This window comes from Tenrec ecaudatus, chromosome 12 (genome assembly GCF_050624435.1).
Source record: "Tenrec ecaudatus isolate mTenEca1 chromosome 12, mTenEca1.hap1, whole genome shotgun sequence".
Taxonomy (NCBI): domain Eukaryota; kingdom Metazoa; phylum Chordata; class Mammalia; order Afrosoricida; family Tenrecidae; genus Tenrec; species Tenrec ecaudatus.
This window is the reverse complement of record NC_134541.1, coordinates 75,719,627-75,742,515: the sequence shown is the minus strand read 5'-3', so window position 1 is coordinate 75,742,515 and position 22,889 is coordinate 75,719,627. Positions and strand designations below refer to the sequence as shown.

Sequence of the window (22,889 nt, the reverse complement as noted above, 5' to 3'; positions counted from 1 at the left end):
ATTAATCTGTGATATGGCCATATAGACTGACAGGCCTTAGACACATTTCCAGGGACCATGGCTTAGGGAGTGAAGGAGACAGTTTCTCTTTATCTCTTTACCCACCAAGACCAAGTGGGGTCTCATTGGTGTATGGTATATGGGAACACCCAGAAGCTTAATGGTTACGCCTATACACGGCAGAAAAGCCCATGAAAAACTTCAGTGGATAATTGAGATGTGTGCCCCTGTTTGTCATCTTTGCAGTAACTGCTAGTGCAGAGCCCTGTGTATTCTGCCTGACTGCCCTTCTGGACCCCTCCTAGTGCCTTGAACGTCAGGACTCCTTGCTCTGTCATGTAAACTTCAGGTTGAGGAATCAGCTTAAATTTGATGGCAACATAGGGGCTACACAATTTCCAGGACACCCCCTTACCTGCTTCCCTCCCCACTAAGGAAGGACATGGGCAGAGTGGCTCCACCAGGGACTCACCTCATTCTCCTGGAACTGGCTCAGCGCCCACACTGCACCCAGATGCCAGCAGGAACGGCCACGGTCTGGCAGAGTCTCCACGATCTGCTCAATGGTGACCACACCCTTAGCTGTTGGTGGTGGGGCCCGCATGGTTGGGGGTGCATTAGGGATCCAAGAGCACCAGTCATACTGTCAGGACAACCACACACACCAATGGGTACCAGCAGCAAAACCCAGATTTCTACCCTCTGTGACCACCTAAGTGGCCACCAGCTTAGCAATAGCTGCCTTTGGTTTCCCCCTGCCTGAAGGGGTCGCCTCCTCCTTTCCTATCTTACTCTCACTGTCTAGCACTTAAGAGAGGCCTGGCCTTAGCTTCTGAGTCTATGCCTGGACCAAAATCCTGTCCCTTGCATCTTCTCATGGGGCCATCTGTGACTGGTCAGGAAAACTGTGAATCCAATGTGAGAGGGTGGGGTCCCTCTGCCCCACCTCAGGAATGACTATAGGTGACTGTGATAGTTACATAATTTTATGTCAACTTGAAGATCTATGAAAGTAGGGGTGGTCAATCAAGTCACAGCCTGATGGTGCCTTTTTGGAGGTCTGGCCTTCTCATTAAAGAGGGCTCAGGAAACCTCTCTTCTCTCTCTCTCTCTGCCTTCCCCCTCTTGCTTGCTGGCCACCCTGGTGAGCTACTGGAGCCTTGCCATGCTTCCATCAACCTTGGATCCATCTGGTTTTGCACCCACCAGCCTGTGACCTTCCTGTACTCTGCATCATCGAATGTGGCTGTGTGAGTCTGGAGTATGGACTAGTACTGGACTTAAGGGTTTGAGTTGGACTGGGCTGGGATGTTTTCTTGATATATAACTACTTCTTGATATAAAGCTCTTTCATTTACATATATGAGTGTCACTGGATTTATTTCTCTCATCAGCCCAGCCTAACACAGTGGCCTTGGCAGTTTCAGTCCAGAAAGGCCACCTCCATAGAGGGTTATTGCCTTCCCTTACCTGGCCGAAGTTCACTGCTGCGTGCTGGGCTGAAGCAGTGAAGATCACCACGGTCAGGTACTCGGACAACTTCTCCCTGGTCTTGATGGACTTGGGGAATCCTGAGGCAGGAAACAGACCAGGTGGGGGCTTGAACAACACACTCTCTGGGAGTGGGCCCCTGGCACTGAGGGCTCAGAAGTGAGTGAGACATTTTGGAAGCAGACACTGATGGGAGGGGACAGAGACCTAGGCTAGTTTTCCACACTTTTGGCCTTTGATCTGGTCTTGTTCTCAGGTGCTCCTGGAGGCTGTGTACCCTGGGCAGACTCCATGAGGCCCATTGGTGGGCAGAGGGCCTCTGGAGACTCGGGCTCTATCACCAAGAATCAAGACTAACTTTGTCCAAGATGGGGCAGAAAGAAATGGAAGGGAGAAGATAACTGGATGTGGTCCTTACCTGAGGCCTTGTTGCCCCGCATGCCATACACATAAACATCCTTCACAAAGTCCTGAAGCTCCTGATCCTCCTCTACCACTTGGTCGCTCTCATAGTAGATGTCCACCACCTCAGCCGTGAACCTAGTTTAAGAGTAAGGCCCTCAGCCAGGAGTGAGTGTTTCCAAAGTTGTGTCCCCTGGGAGTCAGGGCAGGACCCATAACTAGGTCCAAAATTGGACTTCCTGCCCCATCAATACTTCCACTCCTCTATTAGTACTATGTTCACAGAGCTAGGTGCCCCTGCCGTGGTCACTGAAGCACCTGGCCTGAACTCACCCCCTTGCCCATATCAGCCCTTCTTCCAGAATCACCTCTGAGCTTATGCCAGAGTATCCTCTCTCCCTCCTCCCTGTCCCCATCCCCCACCCCCACCCCCATTCTGGCTCACACTCACTTCTTGATTGCTTCCCACACCAGCAAGCCATCATCCCGGTAGAAGTAGTTGGGAATATGCTCTGTGCTGTCCATGCCCCGGGCCTTGATGGCCTCCGGGAAGCAGAGGGAGGTGTAGGTCAGCTTCTGCATGGCCCGCTGTACCATCTGCACGTGCCCACCGCCCCCTGTGGCGTTGGCCTTGAATGGGAGAGAATGCGCCATAAGTAAGGTTATCTCCCATTTCCAATCCACTGCTGACTCCCATATCCATGAGAAAATGGAGAAATTATACAGGGTTGTGGAGTAGCTGGGACTAGTGACAGGAAAAATGGGATAGGAATGTGAGCCAGGAAGAAAGTTTAGCTTAGTGAACCATCAGGGTGATTGAGATACCAAGGCAGCTGGCGGAAGGTGTTTCAGGGAGGCATCTTTAGACCAAAGTGATGGAGAGTGTTGAGGTGGCCAGATGTGTGCAGAGGCTGGGAGGCAGTTATAGGAGAGGTAAACTCCCACTTTGAGCACTACAGGTTATGGGACTCCAGAACTGGTTAGGCCTGATTGGCAGGCATTCAGGCCTGTTTTGGTCCTGAGGCACAAGGGTGACCCACTGGACTAAAGGTGAGTACCAAGGCACGCCTCACAGACCATAAACACTGTTGAGATCCTGTGATGGTATGCTTAAGGGAGGACTGAGAAGATATAGAGGAATCTGGGCCATCCTTCAAGCAAGTTGGATCAGTTGAAGTTGTTCCTTGGTATTTTGGGTACTCCTTAAAGAGGCAGGTAGAAAAGGGTAATCTCTGTGATGAAGGCCATACCTCCAAAGCCCCATGGGGAAGCCTATACACAGCTGAGACAAATGAGGCCAGTATTTGCATGGAATCGCTTTGGTCTCAATCTCCCTACAGCTCAATCATTTCTAAATATATGAGAATTTGTACTTCCTAACTTTAGTTGCTTTGAGTTGGATTTTGTCACCTGCATGTATATATGGCTTAACTATAGTGATTATCTGGACTGGTCCACTAATTGATTTGGGAGAGGAGAGTCTCAAGGGCAAGAGCCGCTATGAGGGTCCATGCCTAGTACGGTGGCAGGCGATTCACATCAGGGTGTACTGAGGGAATTTGAAGGTGAGGAGGGATCTGATGCCCTGCTGAGCAGGGTGAGTGATAGAAGCATAGAAGGCCTAGGAATGACAGGTGGTGGAGTCTTGTGCTCAGTTTATGGGGCAAGTTTAGGACAGACTCGGGCTTGTTGCTCAGTATGTGGGGCAACTGTAGACAGTAGAGCCAAGTGGACAGGGTTCCATTCATAAGAGCTCAACAGGCCATGAGAGGAGGGAAAGGTCAGAGAATCCAGAATGAGAACCATAGCATGAACTTGGAAGAGGAGAGCTTATTTAGTGCCTGAGTCAAGGCTTAGAGATGGCCACAGAGTTGAGGACAGCCTCCATCCTCTATTCTTTCCAGACCTCCACCATAGTGGAGACTGTGCCTTGTCTCCTGATAATGAGTTCAGGCCACAAAATTTTAGGATGGAGCGTGCGCCAGCTAGACAGAGCTTTCTAGGGTGTTGACCATGGGGCACCTACCTTGTCAAAGAGACCGCACTCACAGATGAGCTGCTCACGGGCCTTGGTGTTGATGGCAATAGTAAACCGCACATGGGCCACCAGGAGCTGGTGGAAAGAAACCCCTCAGAGAGGGTCCAACTAAGGCCTCCTAATGAGAGGCCCCCGTGGAGCCTCAGAACCCACCCTATCTGGTCCACGGTGGAAGATGGGGTAAGGCAAGAAGGGCAAAGTCAGTGGAGGCCACCACTTGGGTTGAGGAGATGGTAACAATGAATTTGTGTGCCTTTTCAAAATTTGCTTGCGTTGGAGCTGTTACCTTCCTCAGGTAGTCCCAGATGAGGAGAAGGAAACTCTCAGGGGTCTCTCTCAAGTCCCCCGCCCTACCCCAGCTACCAGGATAACATCCCTTTCAGGCAGAACAGTACTTGCTGTACCTTAAAGATGGGGTGCACAGCAGGCAGCTGGCGGTACATGGCAATGCCGAAAACCTCAGATACCAGGTGTGTACGCAGAAGGTGAGTGATGGTCTGGTGGACATGGAAGTCACTGGAGCGCACCCAGATTTTGGCCAGAAGCCAGTCATATTTTGCATCCGAAGGAAGAAAAATGGGGTTTTCATCTCCTGGAACTTGGTTGAGCTGATACATTGGAGAAAGAAAACAGTGCAATATTTTACTCTACAAAAAAGGGTGCCCTGGTGGTGTAGTGGTTATGAGTTGGGCTGCTAACTGCAAGGTCAGCAGTTCAGACCACCAACCACTACTTGGGAGAAAGTTGAGACTTTCTATTCCAGTAAAGATTACTCTGAGAAACACATAGGGGCAGTTCTACACTGTCCTATGGGACAGCTTTGGGTCATCATTGACTTGAAGGCAGTGAGTATATGTTGGAGGCCTGGTGGCAGAGTTGGGCTGCTAACCACAAGATCAGAAGTTCAAAACCACCAGCTCCTCTGAAAGAGAAAGATGGAGCTTTCTATTCCTGTAAACATGTACAGTCTTGGAAACCCACAGGGTGGTTCTACTCTGACCTATAGGGTCACTAGGAGTCAGAATCGACTTGATGGCCATGAGTTTGGTTTTGGTTTCTATAGCTGTTGGAAATCTTGGACCCTCAGGAAATTTCAGAAGAATCAAAAATCTATTCAATGATAACTTTCCAATTATGAGAGGAGGGTAGAGGCAGCCAGAGGGCTGAGATATCAGCTCCCTCATTTATTATCTGTGTGACCTGGACAACCCAAGATGTGTTTATGTGATCGTCCACATTCTGAATTAATGAGGAACTCCTATCTTCTTTGCTGTCCCTTTGTCTTCTACTATGTTGCCTGCTCCCTTTTAATGTTCCTCCCACTTCTCTGGCTGCTGCTTCTTACACTCTGTTAGGGGATTGTGCCCCCCACCCCCGCCAAAAAAAAAAAGATATGTTCAAGTCCTAACTCTTGGTACCTGTGAACATGACCTTGCTTATGATTATAATCTTAGAAGATATTATTAGTACAGCATGAAATAGACACACAGAGGGCAGATTGCCATGAGAAGATGGAAGTGGTAACAAGTTTTGTGGAATGCCGAGGATTGTTACTAGAAGATAGGAAGAAGACTTGGAATACATTCTCCCTCAGAAAGAATCAGCTTGACTGACACAATGAATTGGACTCCTAGCTTCCAAAACTCACTGCCATAAAATTGATTCCAACTCATAATGACACCATAGAACAGGATAGAACTGCCCCTGTGGGTTTCCAAGACTGTAACACTTTACAGGAGTAGAATGCCTTGTCTTTCTCCCATGGATTGGCTGTTGGTTTTGAACTGCCAATGTTGTGGTTAACAGCCTAGCTCCTAACTACTATGAATAATTAAACTAAATTGAATAAGGAGGACCCAAGAAGAATCAATGCATTTGAATTGTGGTGCTGGCAAAGATTATTGAAAGTATCATGGCCTGTCAAAAGAACAAACATCTGTCTTGGAAGAAGTACAGCCAGAATGATCTTTAGAGGCAAGGGTGGTGGACATGTTATCAGGAAAGACCAGTACCCAGAGAAGAACATCATGCTTTGTAAAGCGGAGGAGCATTGAAAAAGAGGTAGGCTCTCAATGAGATTGACACAGTGGCTGCAAAAATGGGCTCAATCATAAGAGCAATTGTGAGGATCGTGCAAGACTGGGAAGTGGCGTGTTCTGTTGTACATAGGATCACTATGAGTCAGAACCAAATCAAAGGCAGCTAACAAAACAACATTTTCCAAAACTGTGAGATAATACATTTCTGTTTTCGTAAGCCACTCACTTTATGAAAGTGGCTTTGAAAGTGACTTTGGAGTTAGGTAATGGGTAGAGCTTGCAAGCATTTTGAGACAATGGGTAGGAAAACTCTCAATTTCCTTGATGACACTGCTGATAGGAGTTTGGATTGATGGGATTTCAGGTGGTTTTCGGATTCAGTTGTTTCCTCTCCACAAGTAACGCTGTGATTGCCATCCTTGTACACGTACCTTTACGTATTAGTGTCTTTATTTCTACTGATTTGGTTACTAGAGAAGAGGTTGCTGAGCTAAACAGCACGTCGATGCCAGGCTTGCACAGATAGTGCCCCACTGCTTATCACAAAGGCTCATTCTCTTGGGACACACCTGGGCAGTGGTACCAGCTGTCAGATATTTAAATGCTTCCAGATAGTGGCATCAGATCATGGCCCAGAGCCCAGAGCCCCCTCAAGTGCCCCTCCAATTGCTTTGCCCATACTAATACTGCTCCCAGGACCTAACATCAATCCATCCAGTCATCCAGAACCTTAAGAGGATGTACGTGGCATGGAATATGCTTGGAGACCTGCTCAGGTCCTGCACCTTGGTGCTAACCAGCTGGCACTAGGTCCATCCAATTAAGAACATCAAACATCTCTCCTGGCAGCAACAATTCCCAGGGGTGTTCTCCTCCAACTCCTTCCTAGATAGAAGTTGGATATTCTCACTATTTTTTTTAACCTACCGAAGGGAAAAGGAGTGACATCTCATTACTTTACATTTCTCTTTTTCCTCCGTGCCTAGTTTTTCTGAATTATTTGTCTTTTCCTTATTACCAAAGAAGTTATTTGTATATTATATCCATCCATTATCTTACTTGGGCTGCATTTATTTTTCCCAATCTGTCATTTATTTGCCTTTGACCATGGTGTATTTTATCATTCCATCATTAAACGAATTACATGATCAACTATGTCTATTTTTTCCTAAATAACTTACTGGTCTTCCTTTTTGCTTTATGAAAACCTGCCCCCAGGCTTACTGGGTGGGCCGAGGACGGTGGACCCTACCAGGTCTATGACCTCTCAGCTGTGTAACGGAACTTAGTCCCAAGTTACAGTCATCAGCCATTTAAGATCAAAAGATCACCATTTACCAAGGGCAGAAGATTAGGAAAGGAGGAGGAATAAAGCAAACAACACTGAGAAGTAGGATAAGCAATGGGGCATTGAGGATATTGAAATAGATGATGAGTTGAAACAAAATGTATATAGATTGTTAAAAGGAAAAGAGATGATCTGCCCTGTAAACCTTCACCCTAATCATCCAAACAACGCTTTTAAAATTAAAAGTCTCCTCAATTCCCTACAATTCATTGCTCTCCTAAATTCTCTTTTAATTTTTAAAAAAACATTTAAATCTTTACTTTATCTCGATTTATGGTTGCAAATGGTATGACTTTGCATATGGTATGGCATATGGATTCAATTTAATTTTCCCCTTATATATAGGAATTATGATAAAAACCAGTTGCCATCAAGTTGATGCTAATTCGGAGCAACCCCATGTATGTCAGTGCTCCATAGGGTTTTCAGTGGCCGATGTTTCGGAAGTCCATGGCCAGGTGGCTTTTCTTCCAAGGTATTTCTGCATGATTTGAACAGCAGACTTTTTTATTAGCAGCTGAAGGTGTTAACTGCACCACTCAGGGGCTCCTTATGGAGCAATTGTGATAACACCATTTAAATACCATCATTTTCCATTCAGTTGAAAACCACGTTTGTCATTTAGTAAGTTCCTGTGTGCGGGAGTCTATGTCTGGACCTTTTATGTAGTGTTGACTAATCTGTGTGTTCATATGCAGAACCATCTACATTGAACATCCTCCAAGAGCATCCTTCTTATCCAGTAGGGAAAACTGTCCTTTTGTGTTTCTTTTTCTCAAAACTTTCCCCTATCTTCAAACTTTTTTTTCCCTGTGTTACTCTTCAAATTATATTTTTTGGATTTCTTATCCCTGACAGGTTCCCGACAGGGACTTCTGCCTGCCAAGGGAATGGACACTCTACCTACTAAGAATGAATATTCTGTTTGCTAAGGATATGGGCCGTCTGCTTGTAGGAAATGAACATGGTGTTTATTAAGGGTGTAACCATTCTGCTGGCGAAAATAAACAAAGGGCCCGGAGGTACCGAGCCTGGTAAAAGTCTGAACATTGACATTTCACCCAAAATTTACTCCCTGAGATAAGATTCAAGATATCCTGGCACAAAATTGGGATAAATTAGAAAGAAATATGTAAGAGACCCAAGGACAAATTTAGTAACAAAGAAAGCATCTTCTATGGAACTGTCATGCCCCCATCTCCTTTGAAAGTGCCCTTTAAAAATAAGATGTGTTTCCCTGGCTCAGGTTCCTTCTCACCTTACAGGGCAGACCACTTCAATCTTTTGAAGCATCCCTATGATTAAATAACCTTTATCTTAACCCTTTTCTGTCATGTGCATGTGAGTGTGTGAGCTTGGCTTCTTACAAATTAAGCAGGTAGAACTTGCTAGTTCCCCCATGGATGACAACCCGGAGTTCTCTGTAGTACCTGGCATTCCCCCACAGAACTGAACATCACCATCCCTTCATTAATGAAAGAGAGACAACCTGATTGAAAAATCGGAAGTGCATTAAGTATAACAAAATTTGGTAGAACTGATATTTCTATGCTGTATAAAATTTTCTCATTTACTACTAAATGTGTCTATTGAAATCTCATTTTATATTCTTTAAATAACTTTATTTAATATATATATATAGGATATAATTGTTGATGTTTCTAGTGGTATATGTACTAGACACCTTGATCGTGTTCTCTGTTCTTTTACAAGATTTTAAAAATTTATCACATATTATTGTTATTAGGTGTTGCCAAGTCTATTTTGACTCATACTGATCTTGTGTATGGCATCCTTACAATTGTTCCTATGTTTGAGCCCATTGTTGCTGCCTTGTGTCAATCCATCTCACTGAAAAAGAAACTCACTGCCACGGGTTTCCAAGACTGCCACTGTTTATGAGAGTAGAAAGCCCAGTCTTTCTCTTGCAGAGCTGCTGAGGGTTTCAAACTGTCAACCGTACTTGGCTGCAGCCCAAAGCATAACCAAGAAGTCCTTCCCCTTTTTTCTTGCCGGCATTCTGTTTTATCAAATATGATGGCTTTCTTCAGGTACTTGTCACTCCTGATGACATGACCAAAGTTCATGAGACAAAGATGTGCCATCTTCTCTTTTGAGGAATATTCTGGCTGTACTTCCATCACATAGTTGTTCATTTTTCTGGCAGCCCACGGTATATGCTTTGCCAATACCATGCTCAAACCAAAACTAACTCTTCCATTGAGTCGATGCTGACTCATACTGAACCTAATGGACAAGGTAGACCTGCCCCATTTGAGTTTCCCAGGCTATAACTCTTTATGGGAGCAGATAATTTCTCTTGCAGAGTGCCTGGTTTTGAACTGCTGTATTTGTGGATTGCAACTCAACACATAATCACTATGCCACAAGGATTCCCAATGCCAGGCTAGTGCCCCCTAGACAGCATTCCATAGCAGCAGTTATGTCAAGATCTCTTATTTATGATTTTAATGGAAATAGCTTTATGTTTCTCCCTTTTGAATTCTGTTTCTTTATCATGCGAGTAGCTTCCTTCACATACTACATTAATCTTTATTATTTATTAGACTAAAAGTTACTGCCACCACCTGTCTGTCAGTTTGTCATACTGGGGGTTTCTGTGTTCCTGGGATGCTGGAAGCTATGCCACTGATATTTCAAATACCAGCAGGTTCACCCAAAGTGACCAGGTTTTGACTAGATCTTCCAGACTAAGAGCAGACGACGCAGGACTCTGCTCCTCACTAAGCAGAAAGAAGCACTGGAACCCTTATACACAGCTCAGATACCGAGGCCTAAAGAAGGGAAGGACATTGTCAGAGATGGGGCCAGAGGATGGGACCCTCAGGTCTAAGGGCACGCGACATGTGACTGAGGAGCTGATTTCTTGAAGAGGAGTCTAACATGGTGCTATGAATCAAAACATCATATAAGCTACTGTTCAGAGAATAACAAAATCAAAAGGAATGACCTGGCATTCATTGTCAAAAAGACATTGCAAAATCAACCATGAAGTACAGTGTTGTCTGGGACAAGATTATATCTATCCACCTTCAAGGAAATCCAACCCAAACAACTATCTGTCGAATTTATGCACCAGCTGTACAGCAGCTAAAGCAAATGGAAGAAATGGTGAAATTGAAGAGCTAGATAGAAATCTTCAAAGAGAAGCTCAAAAAGACAAAGCCAAATATTATAATGACATGTGCAAAGGCCTAGAATTAGAAAAACTAAAGGGAACAACACACTAAAGCACATCTAAAACTGAACGAACTCAAGAAAAAAACCCAAGCCTTGATTTGCAACCTTGAAAGATTCTATGGGAAAAATACTGAATGATGCAGGAAGCATCAAGACAACATGGAAATAATACACAGAGTCGTGGACCAAAAAGAACGTGTCAACTTTCCACCATTTTAGCATATGAACAAGAACAAATGGTGATAAAGGGAAAAGTTCATACTTCACTGAATCTATTAGCCAAAACAAGACTACAGGAATTGATGGAAGACCAATTGAAATGTTTCAACAATCTTATGAAGCACTGGAAGCACTCACCTGTGCCAGGAAATGTGGAAGACAGCTACTTGACCAACTGAGAAGAGATCCATATTTGTACACATTCCAAAGAAAGGTGACCTAACAGAATGCTCAGACTATAGAATGATATTATTGATAGTGCACGAAAGTAAGATTTTGCTGAAGATCACCCAACAACAGTTGAAGCAGTACATTACAGGGAACTGCCAGAGGTTCAGGCCAGATTCAGAAGAGGATGTGGGACGAAGGATATCATTGCTAATGTTTGATGGGTCTTGGCTAAGAGAAAAACAATACAAGGAATATGTTTATTGTGTTTTATTGACTATGCAAAAGCATTTGAATATGTGGATCATAACAAACTGTGGACAGCCTTGAGAAGAATCGGAATTCCAGAACCCTTCATTGTGCTCCTGCAGAATTTGCACATGGATCAAGAAGCAATTAGGTGAGTAAAACAACGGAAATCTGCATAGTTTAAAATCATTCCCTCATCATACTGTCCAATCTGTTTGCTGATCAAATCATCAGAGAAGCTGGCTTATATGAAGAAGAATGTGGTATCAGGAGTGGAGGAAGGCTTATTAACAACCTGTGATGTGCAGATGACACAAACTTGCTTGCTGAAATGGAGGAGGACTTGAGACACTTGCTGATGAAGATCAAGGATTGCAGCCTTCAGTGTGGATTACAACTCAGTGGCATGAAGACCCAAATCAACAGGTAACATCATGATATAAAGAGAAAAGGTTGAAGTTGTCAAGGATTTCGTCTTGCTTGGATCCACAATCAGTGCTCATGGAAGCAGCAGTCGAGAGATCAAAGGATGTGTTGCATTGAGGAAATCAGCTGCACCAGGCCCCTTCAGCACACTGAAAAGCTAGCCTGTTACTGTTAGGTAGCTAGATTTAGGGACGGGGGAGGGGGTTGTCCCTCCCACGCCTACAAAGGCCCCCATAGAAGAGTTTTGAAAGACATCAGGCAGCCATTGAAAACCTATGAAGATCCCCAAACTGAGCATGCTCATATTCAAACCCCCCCACCCTCCCACCCCCAGCCAGGTGGGAAGTACACCTGGGCACCTAAACTAGGCCCAGGCTCATAACATCACTCAGCCAGTGGGGTCAAGCACACCTCTCCCAGCGAGGGGTGGGTAGAATAAAGACAGAGAGCATGCTCTGACTCTCCCTTTCTTGCCCTCTTGACTTCTCACCCTTTTGCCCCTTGTTCTCTTTTACCCTGCTCCTGGTCAACAGCAGGTGGAGGGGGAGGGTCTCCCTTCCCCGTGTGGGCACACATGCACCTGCTCCTCTTGGCCCCCATGCGCTTAGTTTCTGGGCCCACATGCTCTTAGCCTCTAGAGTTCTTGGGGTTCTTGCCTCCCAGGATCCCCCCTCCCCAGTTCTGCATGTGTGGGTGCTCTTTTCCACATTGTTGTTCATGTCCAGTTGTGAATCCCAGCGCAGCTTCCACGTGGCTTGGCGCGCTTTCCAGAAATAGCGTGTACCCTTTTGAAACAGTAAAACCTGAAACTTGTCCTTCATAAAAACCCACTTGGATCACAAAATGTGCTTCGGCATGAATGTTTCAAGCATGCGAAGCAAAGAACTGAGGTACAACCCACTCCAGAAACCTAACATTACTTTGAGGACTAAGGTGTGCCTGACCCAACTAATGGTATTTTCCAATGTGAAAGTTGGATATTGAATAAGGAAGACCGTAGAATCAATGCATTTGAATCAATATTCAATATTGAAGAACATAGAAAGTAGTATGGACTGCTAAAAAGACAAACTGATCTGTCTTGGAAGGAAGCTATAGTGCTCCTTTACAGGCAAGGATAGCAAAACTTCATCTTACATATTTTGGACATGTTGTCAGAAGAGCAAGTCTCTGGAGAAAGACATCATGCTTGGTAAAGTCGAGGGGCAGAGGAAAGGAGGAAAGCCCTCAAGGAGGTGATTGACACTGTGGCTGCCACGATGGGCTCACGCATAGGAACAAGACCGTGCAGCGTTTCATGATTCTGTGCATAGGGTCTCTGTGGATCGGTACCAAGATGATGACACAATAAAAACTAAGATGATTATATTTCCTTTTAGTGTCAGCGGATACAATCAAAATCTTTCCTTATTAGTACATTATTTGTGCTGGTAGTTTTTTGGCTATTGAACAGTCTCAGTAGTTCAGGATTACTTGCTTATAACATATTAGTCATATAACATATTAGTCACTTTTGCTGATATCATTTTAGATTCTTTTCCAAAAATCATTATTTGTTAGATTAGCTTTCTGCTTTCTTTTAGGTCCTGCCAGGATCAGCTTTTGGCACTAAGTTATACTCTCTCTGCAGAATGAATTTGGGACAAAAAAAAACTTAAAAAGCACAGAAGTCATCTGCTTCCTAAAGAATGGCTACAACTCAGCTCGATGCCACATTCATATATTACCCTCCAGCTTTTCTTTTACATGAGTATTTATAGTTTCCAAAGAATTTCTATTCAAATTAGCCAATCTGTTAGGTAGCAAGAAACAGGGTCTGGTGGGTCGTCCCTCTCCATGCCCGAAGGCCCCCTACAGGAGGTTGGAAGAGAATCAAGCAAGCAGCAGTGTCTTATCCCAGGGTTGGTCTCCCATAGGGCAGCTTCCTCAGCCAGGAGTTTCTCTGTTGCATTTTGGGGAGTTGAGAGCTCATAGAGACAGCCTTAACCCCATGAAGTACAAAAAGATCAAACATGATTCCTTGCTTTTTTGCACAACTTTTAGCAACCTTCTATAGGAGATATGAGGTTGAGGTATGGACAGATCCCCATTCCACTAGAAACATGGATGGAGCCCACAGAGAAGCCAGGAAAGATCTACCTGTATTGCGATGGGTACCATCTTGTTGTCCAGATTCTTGTACAGCAAGCAGATGGGTGCTGCCAGGAACTGTAGCGTGCATGGGTCTGTTTTATTAGCATCAATGCCATCCAGCAACTCAAAGTCCACGATGAAAATGTTTCCTTGCTATGGGAGGAAAGAAATCCTTTCCTGACTGATTATTTCATCATCCAACATTTCACATTTTTGACAATAATGAAAAATGTACTATATGACTATTTTTTTCATTAACAGCATACATCTAGCAGTAATGAACACTGATGTACGAGATGAGATGGCTTTGATTATGTGTCAACTTGGCTGGGACATGATTCTTAGTGGTTTGGCAGTTTTGTGATGATGTAATTTGGCAGTTATGTAATGATAAGATTTGGTAGCCATGCAATGATGTGATCATATTCCATTTTGGATATGATTATCCTTCATTTTCATACAATGTATATTGTTGCATAATGACCTCACCTTTGGAACATAATCGTGTCAATATGTGAAGAGAAGGTGTGTGTCTACTTCTGTTTCATCCAGAGATAAACCTAAGAATCAGGCCTCAGAGAAGGCAGAACAGATTTTGGAGGTCCTATGAAGTTAAGAAGAATTCAAAGCTTACGTGCTTTGTCCTTACTCAAAGACCAAAGTTAGCAGAGTCACAGAAGAGTTTTCATGGGTTGGGATGTCCTATATGTTGATACAATAAAAACCAAACCCATTGACAATGAATTGATTCTGACCCATAGTCATATGGAAGCAGACTGTTACATCTTTCTTCTGAAGAGCACCTAATGGGTGCAAACCAGCACCTTTTCAATTAGTAACTGAGCGTTTAACCACTGCGACACCAGGGCTAGATAGTCGTGCTAATTCCTTTTGTATTGCACTTGACACCTACTTGACACTCATGAGAAGTATTGAAGGCTTACCCAAGTGTGGGAGTGTGATAAGAGGAGAGCAGATAAGAAAAGAGATGAACAAAAATCAAATACAAGTGTAGTGTTGCAGGACCCTATTTACATAAAGTTCAAAACTATGCAAACTAGTCTCAAGGTTCAGAAGGCAAGGAAAGAGTCAAGGTTGGAAGGAAGAACCTGGACGGTGATAATGGGGACCATGGAGCCTCGATGTCCTGATCTGCCATTATTTGCTTAAGTGAGTTATTTTGTGACAATGTGTCACATTTGCTGACTATTGTGGACTTGTTTATGTCTCAAAGAGATGTTTTAGGGCCATTTTCAGATGTAATTAGTTAAATGAATATGTGGCCATACAGTAACAAACAAGCAAAAAAGACCAAACCCACTTCTATCAAGTGAATTCTAAATTAGAGTGATCCTATAGCCAAGGTGGTCTCCAATGCTGTAAAACTTTACTGAAGCTGACTGTCATATGTTTATCCTGCAGAGCCGATGGTGGGTTAGAGCAGCCAACCTTTGAGTAAGGTGGGTCCAACTTCAGTAGGACTGGCATCCTTATAAGAGACCAGACTCAGAGACATAGTCACAAAGGGAAGATAGACATGTAAAGGCCGAGACTGCTTAGAATGATGTCATAGCTGCAAGGTAAGAAACACCCGGGGCTTTCAAAGACTGGAAGAAGTGAGTATGGATCTTCCCTTGTATCCATTGAAGGAGGGTGAGGCTGGTCAAAACTCTGATTTTAGACTCCAAGTCTCTAGTACGATGAGATAATAAATTTCTGATGCTGTAAGCCACCCAGTTCATGGTATTTGTTACAGCAGCCCTAGCATATGAATACACTACTCTCATGGTTTATATCTTTTCAATAGTTGTAATTTGTGGAAAGTAGAGAGTATCAGAAAGATGTTTATTTGTGCTTTATTGACTATGCTAAGACTTTCATAACAAAGGTGTGTGGACCCTAACAAACTATGGATAGCATTGATAGAATGGGAAAGTCCTAGAATTAGAAAACCATGCTCAGCATATCTTAAACTGTAAGCCTTCAAGGAAAATGATTCACGCCTTGAGTTTCAATCTTGAAAGCATCTCAGTCTATTGAATGATGCAGGAAACATCAAAAGAACATGGGAAAAATACAGAGTCACTGTACCAAAAAGAACTTGTCAACATTCTACCATTTTGGGAAGAAGCACATGACCCAGCGGTGTTTTGTTCTGTTGTACATAGGGTTGACATGAGTTGGAATTGACTTGATAGCACCTAATAACAACATAATTATATTTCATTTTTTTAAAAAAGTTAATATAACCATAACTTGGGTAACTATATCTTGAGTCCTCTAGAGGGAGCCAAATTTGCCAGTTTCCTTTAGTCAAGTTGGGTCATTGCTCGGGTCAGAACTTGAATAGTCTAGGTAAATGGCATGGGAGGAACCCTTCTTCTAAAGTTATTTTGTTTCCAGCAAGTTATGAAGAAAATGCTGAGCCCCCGCTGGGGGTCATGTCAGGACCAGCAAAGTCAGGAGAAATTGCAGAGGTAAAGTTAGGATGAAGACATTGGTGGCTCATTGGTAACATTCTTATATTCCATGTGAGATGTGGGTTTAACTCCCCAACAATACATTCCATGCACAGTGCTAACTGCCTGTCGATGGAGGTTTGTTTATTGCTATTTTAGGGTACTCTCCAGACTTAGACTAGAAAAAGAAAACTTGGCAATATATGCTTAAAATTAGTCAGTGAAACTCTATGGGCCACAATAGCCCAATCTGCAACTGATCATGGGGATATCATGGGAATAACACGGGACTGGGAATATATCATTCCCTTGTGTATGGGGTTGCCTCCAGTTAGGAGCCGACTCAGGGGTGCCAACAACTTAAGTTTGGAAAGAGAGGTCAAGAGATGTTCAAGTGAAATATATCCATTTTATGATGTTTCTTGCAGAAAGCATTCATGGGCAACTATGCATATTTCTCATTATCCCCAACAGGGTTGTCAAAGACTTGTCTCTGAAAAAAGTGATGGTGCGTCAAAGACAGGAACGCTCCTCCTAGTGTGCCTGGTAACCAGTGGTGAAATCCTAGTAGTCCGCTCAGTTGAGGCCAGGGTAAGGAAAAAACACGAAGGGAGAGTTGATTTTAGAAGAGCCCAGAGGTGGAGACCCACCAGTCCATGGATCAGCAGACTGGCTTCAGACTCTTTAACCAGCTGGAACTGGGATTTCAAAGACAACATAATCATCACCAATTCTTATGCAGCAGAAACAGCTGGCACAATTGACTGCCATGATGGGCAAGAGAGGCCTTGGACCAGCAGACCTGGGGTTTGCTCTTCTCCCAGGGCTGTTTCTCCCTGTGCTTTGGTTTCATGCGTCTTGAAAATGGGGGTGGACCCTGTGTCCCAGTCGGCCACTCTAAGTTTCTGCAGGAGACCAGTTTCCCCCCGTCTGGCATACCTGATCTCTTCTTTGGAAAATAGCAATCGTTCAGGTCAGCATATTCCTCCTTCTGCCTGTAGGGCTTAGTTTAAGGGATTTTTTTATAACTCTAGCTGGGCCTATGAAATCTAGTGCTAAGGCAATTACTGGAACTGTAGGGAAAATTAATTTCTCTTTTGGAAATAAGTGGTATTTTCTGAGTTGGTAGAAGATAAGCCTATGCTGTTGGTCATTATTTTTGTCTCACAGAAACAGGACCTGCTTATGAAAAGAGTCAATGGAGGAAAGAGAATTGAGAAACAGAAAAAAAATAATGCCAGTGGCATCATCTGAGCCCTGATCAGTTTCAGCTGATTACTGTCACTTGCAATTATACTCCTGATATAAAGTCAAAGACCTAAAACAATCTTGAAGAATTGTAAGAAAAAGTAAAAACCAGTAACAGAAGTAAAACTTCTATATTCATATTCTAAGAAATAATTGCAGATAAATAATTTTAAACCAGAAATCTTGCAGTTTTATCTTACCACAAGTAACTAAGACACTGCTAAAGAAAGTGTGCAGAAGTTACTCTAGAGATTATGAAGAATTTTACTATTATTTGTATATAAGAGATGGGGCGAGTATTTTAGAAAAAGGGTGATGAATGTGTGTAAAAGAAATGAGATAATGTGCTTGTGAGAATTTTTGTGTGTGTGCATGCAAGAAAGGAGTGATGGATGTGTAAGAAGTGATGTGTCCCCCCTGTGCGATCATGAGGTGTCGAAGGGATCAGGTATCAGGCATCAGAACAAAAATCATATCATAGTGAATGAGGGGAGGAGTGTGGAATGGAGACCAAAAGCCCATTTATAGGTCACTGGAGATCCCCTGGCAGAACGGTCTTTGGGAGGCGAGGAGCCAGTCGGTGCGATGTAGCAACGATGAAACATACACCTTTCCTCTAGTTCCTAAATGCTTCGTCCTCCCCCACTATCATGATCCCAATTCTACCTTACAAATCTGGCTAGACCAGAGGATATACACTGATGCAGATAGAAACTGGAAACACAGGGAATCCAGGCCAGATGATCCCTTCAGGACCAGGGGTGTGAGGGGTGATACTGGGAGGGTAGAGGGAGAGTGGGTTGGAAAGAGGGAACCGATTAGAAGGATCTACATGTGACCTCCTCCCTGGGGGACAGACAACAGAAAAGGAGTGAAGGGAGACATCAGACAGGGCAAAATATGACAAAATAATAATTTATAAATTATCAAGGGCTCATGAGGGAGCGGGGAGCGGGGATGGAGGGGGAAAAAAAGAGGACCTGATGCCAAGGGCTTAAGTGGAGAGTAAATGTTTTGAAAATGATGAGGGAAATGAATGTACAGATGTGCTTTACACAACTGATGTATGTATGGATTGTGAAAAGAGTTGTATGAGCCCCTAATAAAACATTAAAAAAAAAAAAGAAGTGGTGTGTATCTAAGAGTCTATCAGCAGAGGCTCTTAGATTTTGCTTCACTACTGAAACCACAACTGAATATAGAGACCATGAGGGGACACATGAGCTCAAAGCATTGAAAACCATTGTGACTAAAGTGCCTAGACCCCCCTCAGCCCAGTGAGGTACAGTGAATGCCCCAGGCAGCCTGCCTGTCTCCCCGCCCATGCGTGAGGAAGGATGCACAAAGATGGATGTTCAGTTCTTTCCAATTCTAGATTCTTTGGTTTTTAAGGTTCCATGATTCTCTGATATGAAATATGAAGCCTATAGCCATTGAATTGATGTTGCTCTATGCCAGCAATGGAATATATAGAGACCTACTACTCTATGTGTGTGGTGTGAGTTGTCATGTGACCTGGTAATGGGCTGAAACTTGAGTGGGCCTAATAGGAGAGAGCAAGCACTGCTGGAATGGAGGCAGGGACCTTCTATCAGGCAGGACTGGGAGATGTGCCCAAGGGAAGGTGGCCACACAGTCAGGTGGACAGGGAGGCTGAGAGCTTTGTCTACACATGGCAATGTCCAACCCCATTTTGGCTGGGCCTCAAGGCCGGACTGAGAAAGCAAGACCCATCAAATGGAAGCACACTAGCCTCCCCATTAGCCACCAGGGAACAGGTAGGGGTGGGCCTGTTGCCAGGAAGCCCAGTTGCTCAGGTTTTGGTGGGAAGGGACAGATTGATGGGGCCATGTCACACCAGATCCAGGCAAGAGCAGTTTAATCAATTTCTGTCTTAAGATTAGGTAGTACTGGAACTCGATTGTTGCAGGCAAGGGCTTGAAGCACAAGCCTGGGAGAGGGTAAGGCCAGTAGCAGATGTCATCGACTGTTCTATTCACGAAGTAAAACATCTTACCAATTACCCCCACCCACTCCCTTGCTTTGTAGAGCGTGACTTTTTCTCCAATTTGATACAATATGTGCTGCATAGAAAGGCAACACTGAGCAGCAGCTCTTTTAATTAACTGCTCCTATTGAGGAGCCTTGGTGACATAGTGGTTACCTGTTGGACTGCTAGCCTCAAGGTCAGCAGTTCAAAACCACTTGCTGCTCTGCACGAGAAAGATGAGTTACTGTCTCAGATGCCCATTGGGGCGGTTCTACTAAGCCCAATGCTTAGAGTCTCTATGAGTCAGAATTGATTCGATGACAGTGAGTGTTTTTTAGAGATTGTGTTCTGGGTGGTGTAAACTGTTAAACACTCCACTACTAACCAAAGGGTTTAGCTATTCAAATTTAGTTAGCCCCAGGAGACAAGCCTGGAGACCTGTTTCAGAAAGATCACAACCTTGAACACCCTATGGAACACATGTACTTTGCACACATGAGGCCACTCTGAGTCGGAATCAACTCCACAGCTTCCAATAATAGCAGCACAATGTTCCAGATCTAAGCACTATAAAGAATGTCCCCTGATTCCTACCCCAAGATCCTTAAGGACACAACCCAGGAAACTCCGTGGGTACAGACTTCAGGGAAGGAACAAGAAAGGACGACGTCATGGAGAGTAGCCAATCTCACCATCAGTCAGATGAGCTGGGAAATGAGGCCAGGGCCAGTAGAAAGTGCTTTCTGTCTTTCGAAGGTGCAAATGAGGCCATCTGACCTTGGGCCTCTGGCAGTGGCTGCTTTCCCCAGCCAACAGGGCTTACCTCTACCTCCTGCTGTAGGGTGAGCTGGCGCTCCAGGCTGCATTCCACCATCTCGGTGGTAACTGGAAGCTTCTCCGGCAACTTCATGCACTGCTGAATCAGCACAGGGTTACACCCATTCAGGAACTGGTAGCCGAACATGAGGTCTTCTTGCCAGTGATTCATGACCCGTTCTAGAGAGTGGAGAGAGCTATGAGCATAGGCAGCCTAGACCAGAGATCCCACCGCCCTACTGTGACATCTTGGCCCAGCAACAACGCCAGGGTCCATAGCTGTCTTGAGTGCTTCCGGACAGCTCGAGGCTCCTATTGAACAGCTTGCCCTGCTCATCACCACACATCATCGGTCCTGGTTACTGAGAAGGCGCCTGGAAACCCTCTTTCCAGAACTCAGACCTTCTAACTCAGTGTGAAGGACTCGACCGACAGGGAAGGGAGAGGAGGGGCGGGGAGAAGAATCACGGGGAGGAGCTTGCACAGGAAGTTCTCCGCATCGATCAATACATAGTTTTTCAACATATAATCATTGCTCCATAACTTCTATTTCCTTACCTTTCTGGTTAAGTTCTGTCCTTCTTAATGCCATCAGTGTAATTATCGTGCTAGTCCGCTAAATAAATATTTGCCCAGAGGAAACCAATGTTCCTGTGATGAGAACATTTAAAACACAAGACTTGTTCTGCCTCTACCCTGCTTAGAAGCATCATAAATGATTTATTCTTGTGAAGAAAAAAAAGTTGCTCTTTCTGACACTTTTGATGAGGTTCTGTGTGCTCAAACCTGAATGTCACAGAAGGATGGGCTACAGGGGAGGACGGTGGCCACGGTAACACATATTGTCATGGGATGTCCAGCCCTGCCTGGAATGGACAGAAGCCTGCAGCTGGCCTGCATGGCTAACTCTGCACTAGGCGGGCTGCAGCCAAGCTCAGAAAGAAGAATTGTAAACCTTCCCCTCGCACCCTGAGAAGCCCTCCAAATGTGTCCTCACCTGAAATAGTGTTGCTGATCTTGACGAAGATTTTCTCAAAGTCAGCAAAGTCACTCCAGGAGGATTGAAACATGTGCATGAAGCGGTTGATGAACAGATTCTCCATCCTGCAGATGGGAGATATGTCATTCCTGTGCCTGTGGTCAGGCCATACCTCCTCTGCAAAGTCTGTTCACTTCCAGGTCTCTCAGGGCCTGCAGACACCCTGGGACATTGGCAGCCGAGAGACTGGAAAGTTCCACGCAGGTCTTGTGGAATCACAATGGAAACCGCCCTCCATCTGCTATTCCTCCTCCTGCACCTCACCTGTAAAAGAGAACCAGGCTCTGCCCGCAGAACAGTCCATACAGCACCGGATACCACTCATGCACACTTGCATTAATTCATTCATGCATTCTTCCACCTAGTAGGTTAGCTCCTGTGTGAGCTTTCAGGAAGAGAGCTCAGTACCTCCTATGCAGCTATGCTCCCCAGTCTCCTGGAATTTGGGTGAAGTAGGGGCAGTTCAATTCAGTTTATCCTTCACTTATTTCTGCCTGATCCTGGGTGGGTTTGGTGATAAGGATATAAATTTCCACACAGAATAGCACAGAATGGCGAAACCAAAACAGAAAGCAGGAAATCACTATATTCAAAATGCTATCAGTACCACATATCATAGGAAAGGTATGAGAGTCTGACCACCCAGCCCTGCAGAATTCAAAGAACTGAGGTTTGAGTGTTAACTCCAGAATAAATTTGACTGACAGGGCAGAGTCTGGGGCTTGTGTGGGCCTTAGTCAAGTATGTGATGTCCCAGCTTGGTCACTCGGAAGCACCCTGAGCAACCCAAGGCCAGGAATCCACAGACATTCAGGAAACCCTGTCTCTCCTGGGGCCTGTCATCCTCAGGGAGGCATCCTCAGGCAGAACATCGCGATGACCTAGCGATTGTGCCCATTGGGTCCAGCACTCGGAGCTACACAATAGTGCTGGCATTGCGCCGTGATCCAGCTGCCTGTTTCCTCAATCCCAGCCCCTCACAGGGATGAAAAGAGAGCTGTTTTGCATACCTGTGTGCTGTGCCTATCCGCGTGCCTATCGTATTATCACTGCACAGCAGCAGGTCTGGGTCTGCAGGCATCCAGCCATCTTTTCCAAGTCTTCGTTGCCTCTCTTTTGCCCAACATCCTATGGCCTCCCCACCTCGCTCATTAGCTAAGGTTCTTGACCATCCTGTGACTTCTATCCTCATTGTAGAGAAGTGGAACAGAATTTGTTTCTAAGAGAAAAGAATCCTTTCCAGTCCCCAGAAGTTACTGGGTGCTTTCAAAATGACTCAGCTTCAGAAGGATGTCCCTGAAAGAGATATTTTCCTAGGGCTCCTGCCTTAGTGACCTTGTGGGGAACAGGGAATGTGTCAGCCCCCAGGGTCAATTTCCCCAAGTCTCTCAAAACATAAAATTAAAACTGAAAATAGGGTGGAATATGATAGCATTCAGAGGAAGTCAGAGATCGAGGAAGAAGGGAAGTTAGGAGGAAATATTTGTATGTCATCTAGGGGAAAATGTTTCTGCATATAAGCAGTTTATTCAGGACTTCAAAGATGTGCTAGAGCACAAAAGAGGAACCTGTGGCCTGAACAGCCCTGCCTTGCACCAGGTCACCGCAGCCTAACTACGAGTC

At 44.6% G+C, this 22,889-nt stretch overlaps 1 protein-coding gene across 4 annotated transcripts in view; it reads right to left on the bottom strand.

The window, feature by feature from the left end:
* ALOX5 (arachidonate 5-lipoxygenase) overlaps nt 1–22,889 on the bottom strand; it is a 56,916-nt gene that overhangs the window by 211 nt on the left and 33,816 nt on the right. The window contains exons 5-13 of one of the 4 annotated variants that reach the window (XM_075527912.1): nt 21,225–21,331; nt 20,235–20,407; nt 13,721–13,867; nt 4,336–4,539; nt 3,920–4,006; nt 2,345–2,523; nt 1,910–2,031; nt 1,471–1,571; nt 473–643 (exon numbers count right to left, since the gene is read on the bottom strand). In XM_075527912.1, coding sequence (XP_075384027.1) covers nt 473–643; nt 1,471–1,571; nt 1,910–2,031; nt 2,345–2,523; nt 3,920–4,006; nt 4,336–4,539; nt 13,721–13,867; nt 20,235–20,407; nt 21,225–21,331 — 1,291 coding nt within the window. The remainder of the gene's footprint in view (nt 1–472; nt 644–1,470; nt 1,572–1,909; nt 2,032–2,344; nt 2,524–3,919; nt 4,007–4,335; nt 4,540–13,720; nt 13,868–20,234; nt 20,408–21,224; nt 21,332–22,889) is intronic. The other 3 variants (XM_075527913.1, XM_075527914.1, XM_075527915.1) reach the window with 3 other exon arrangements.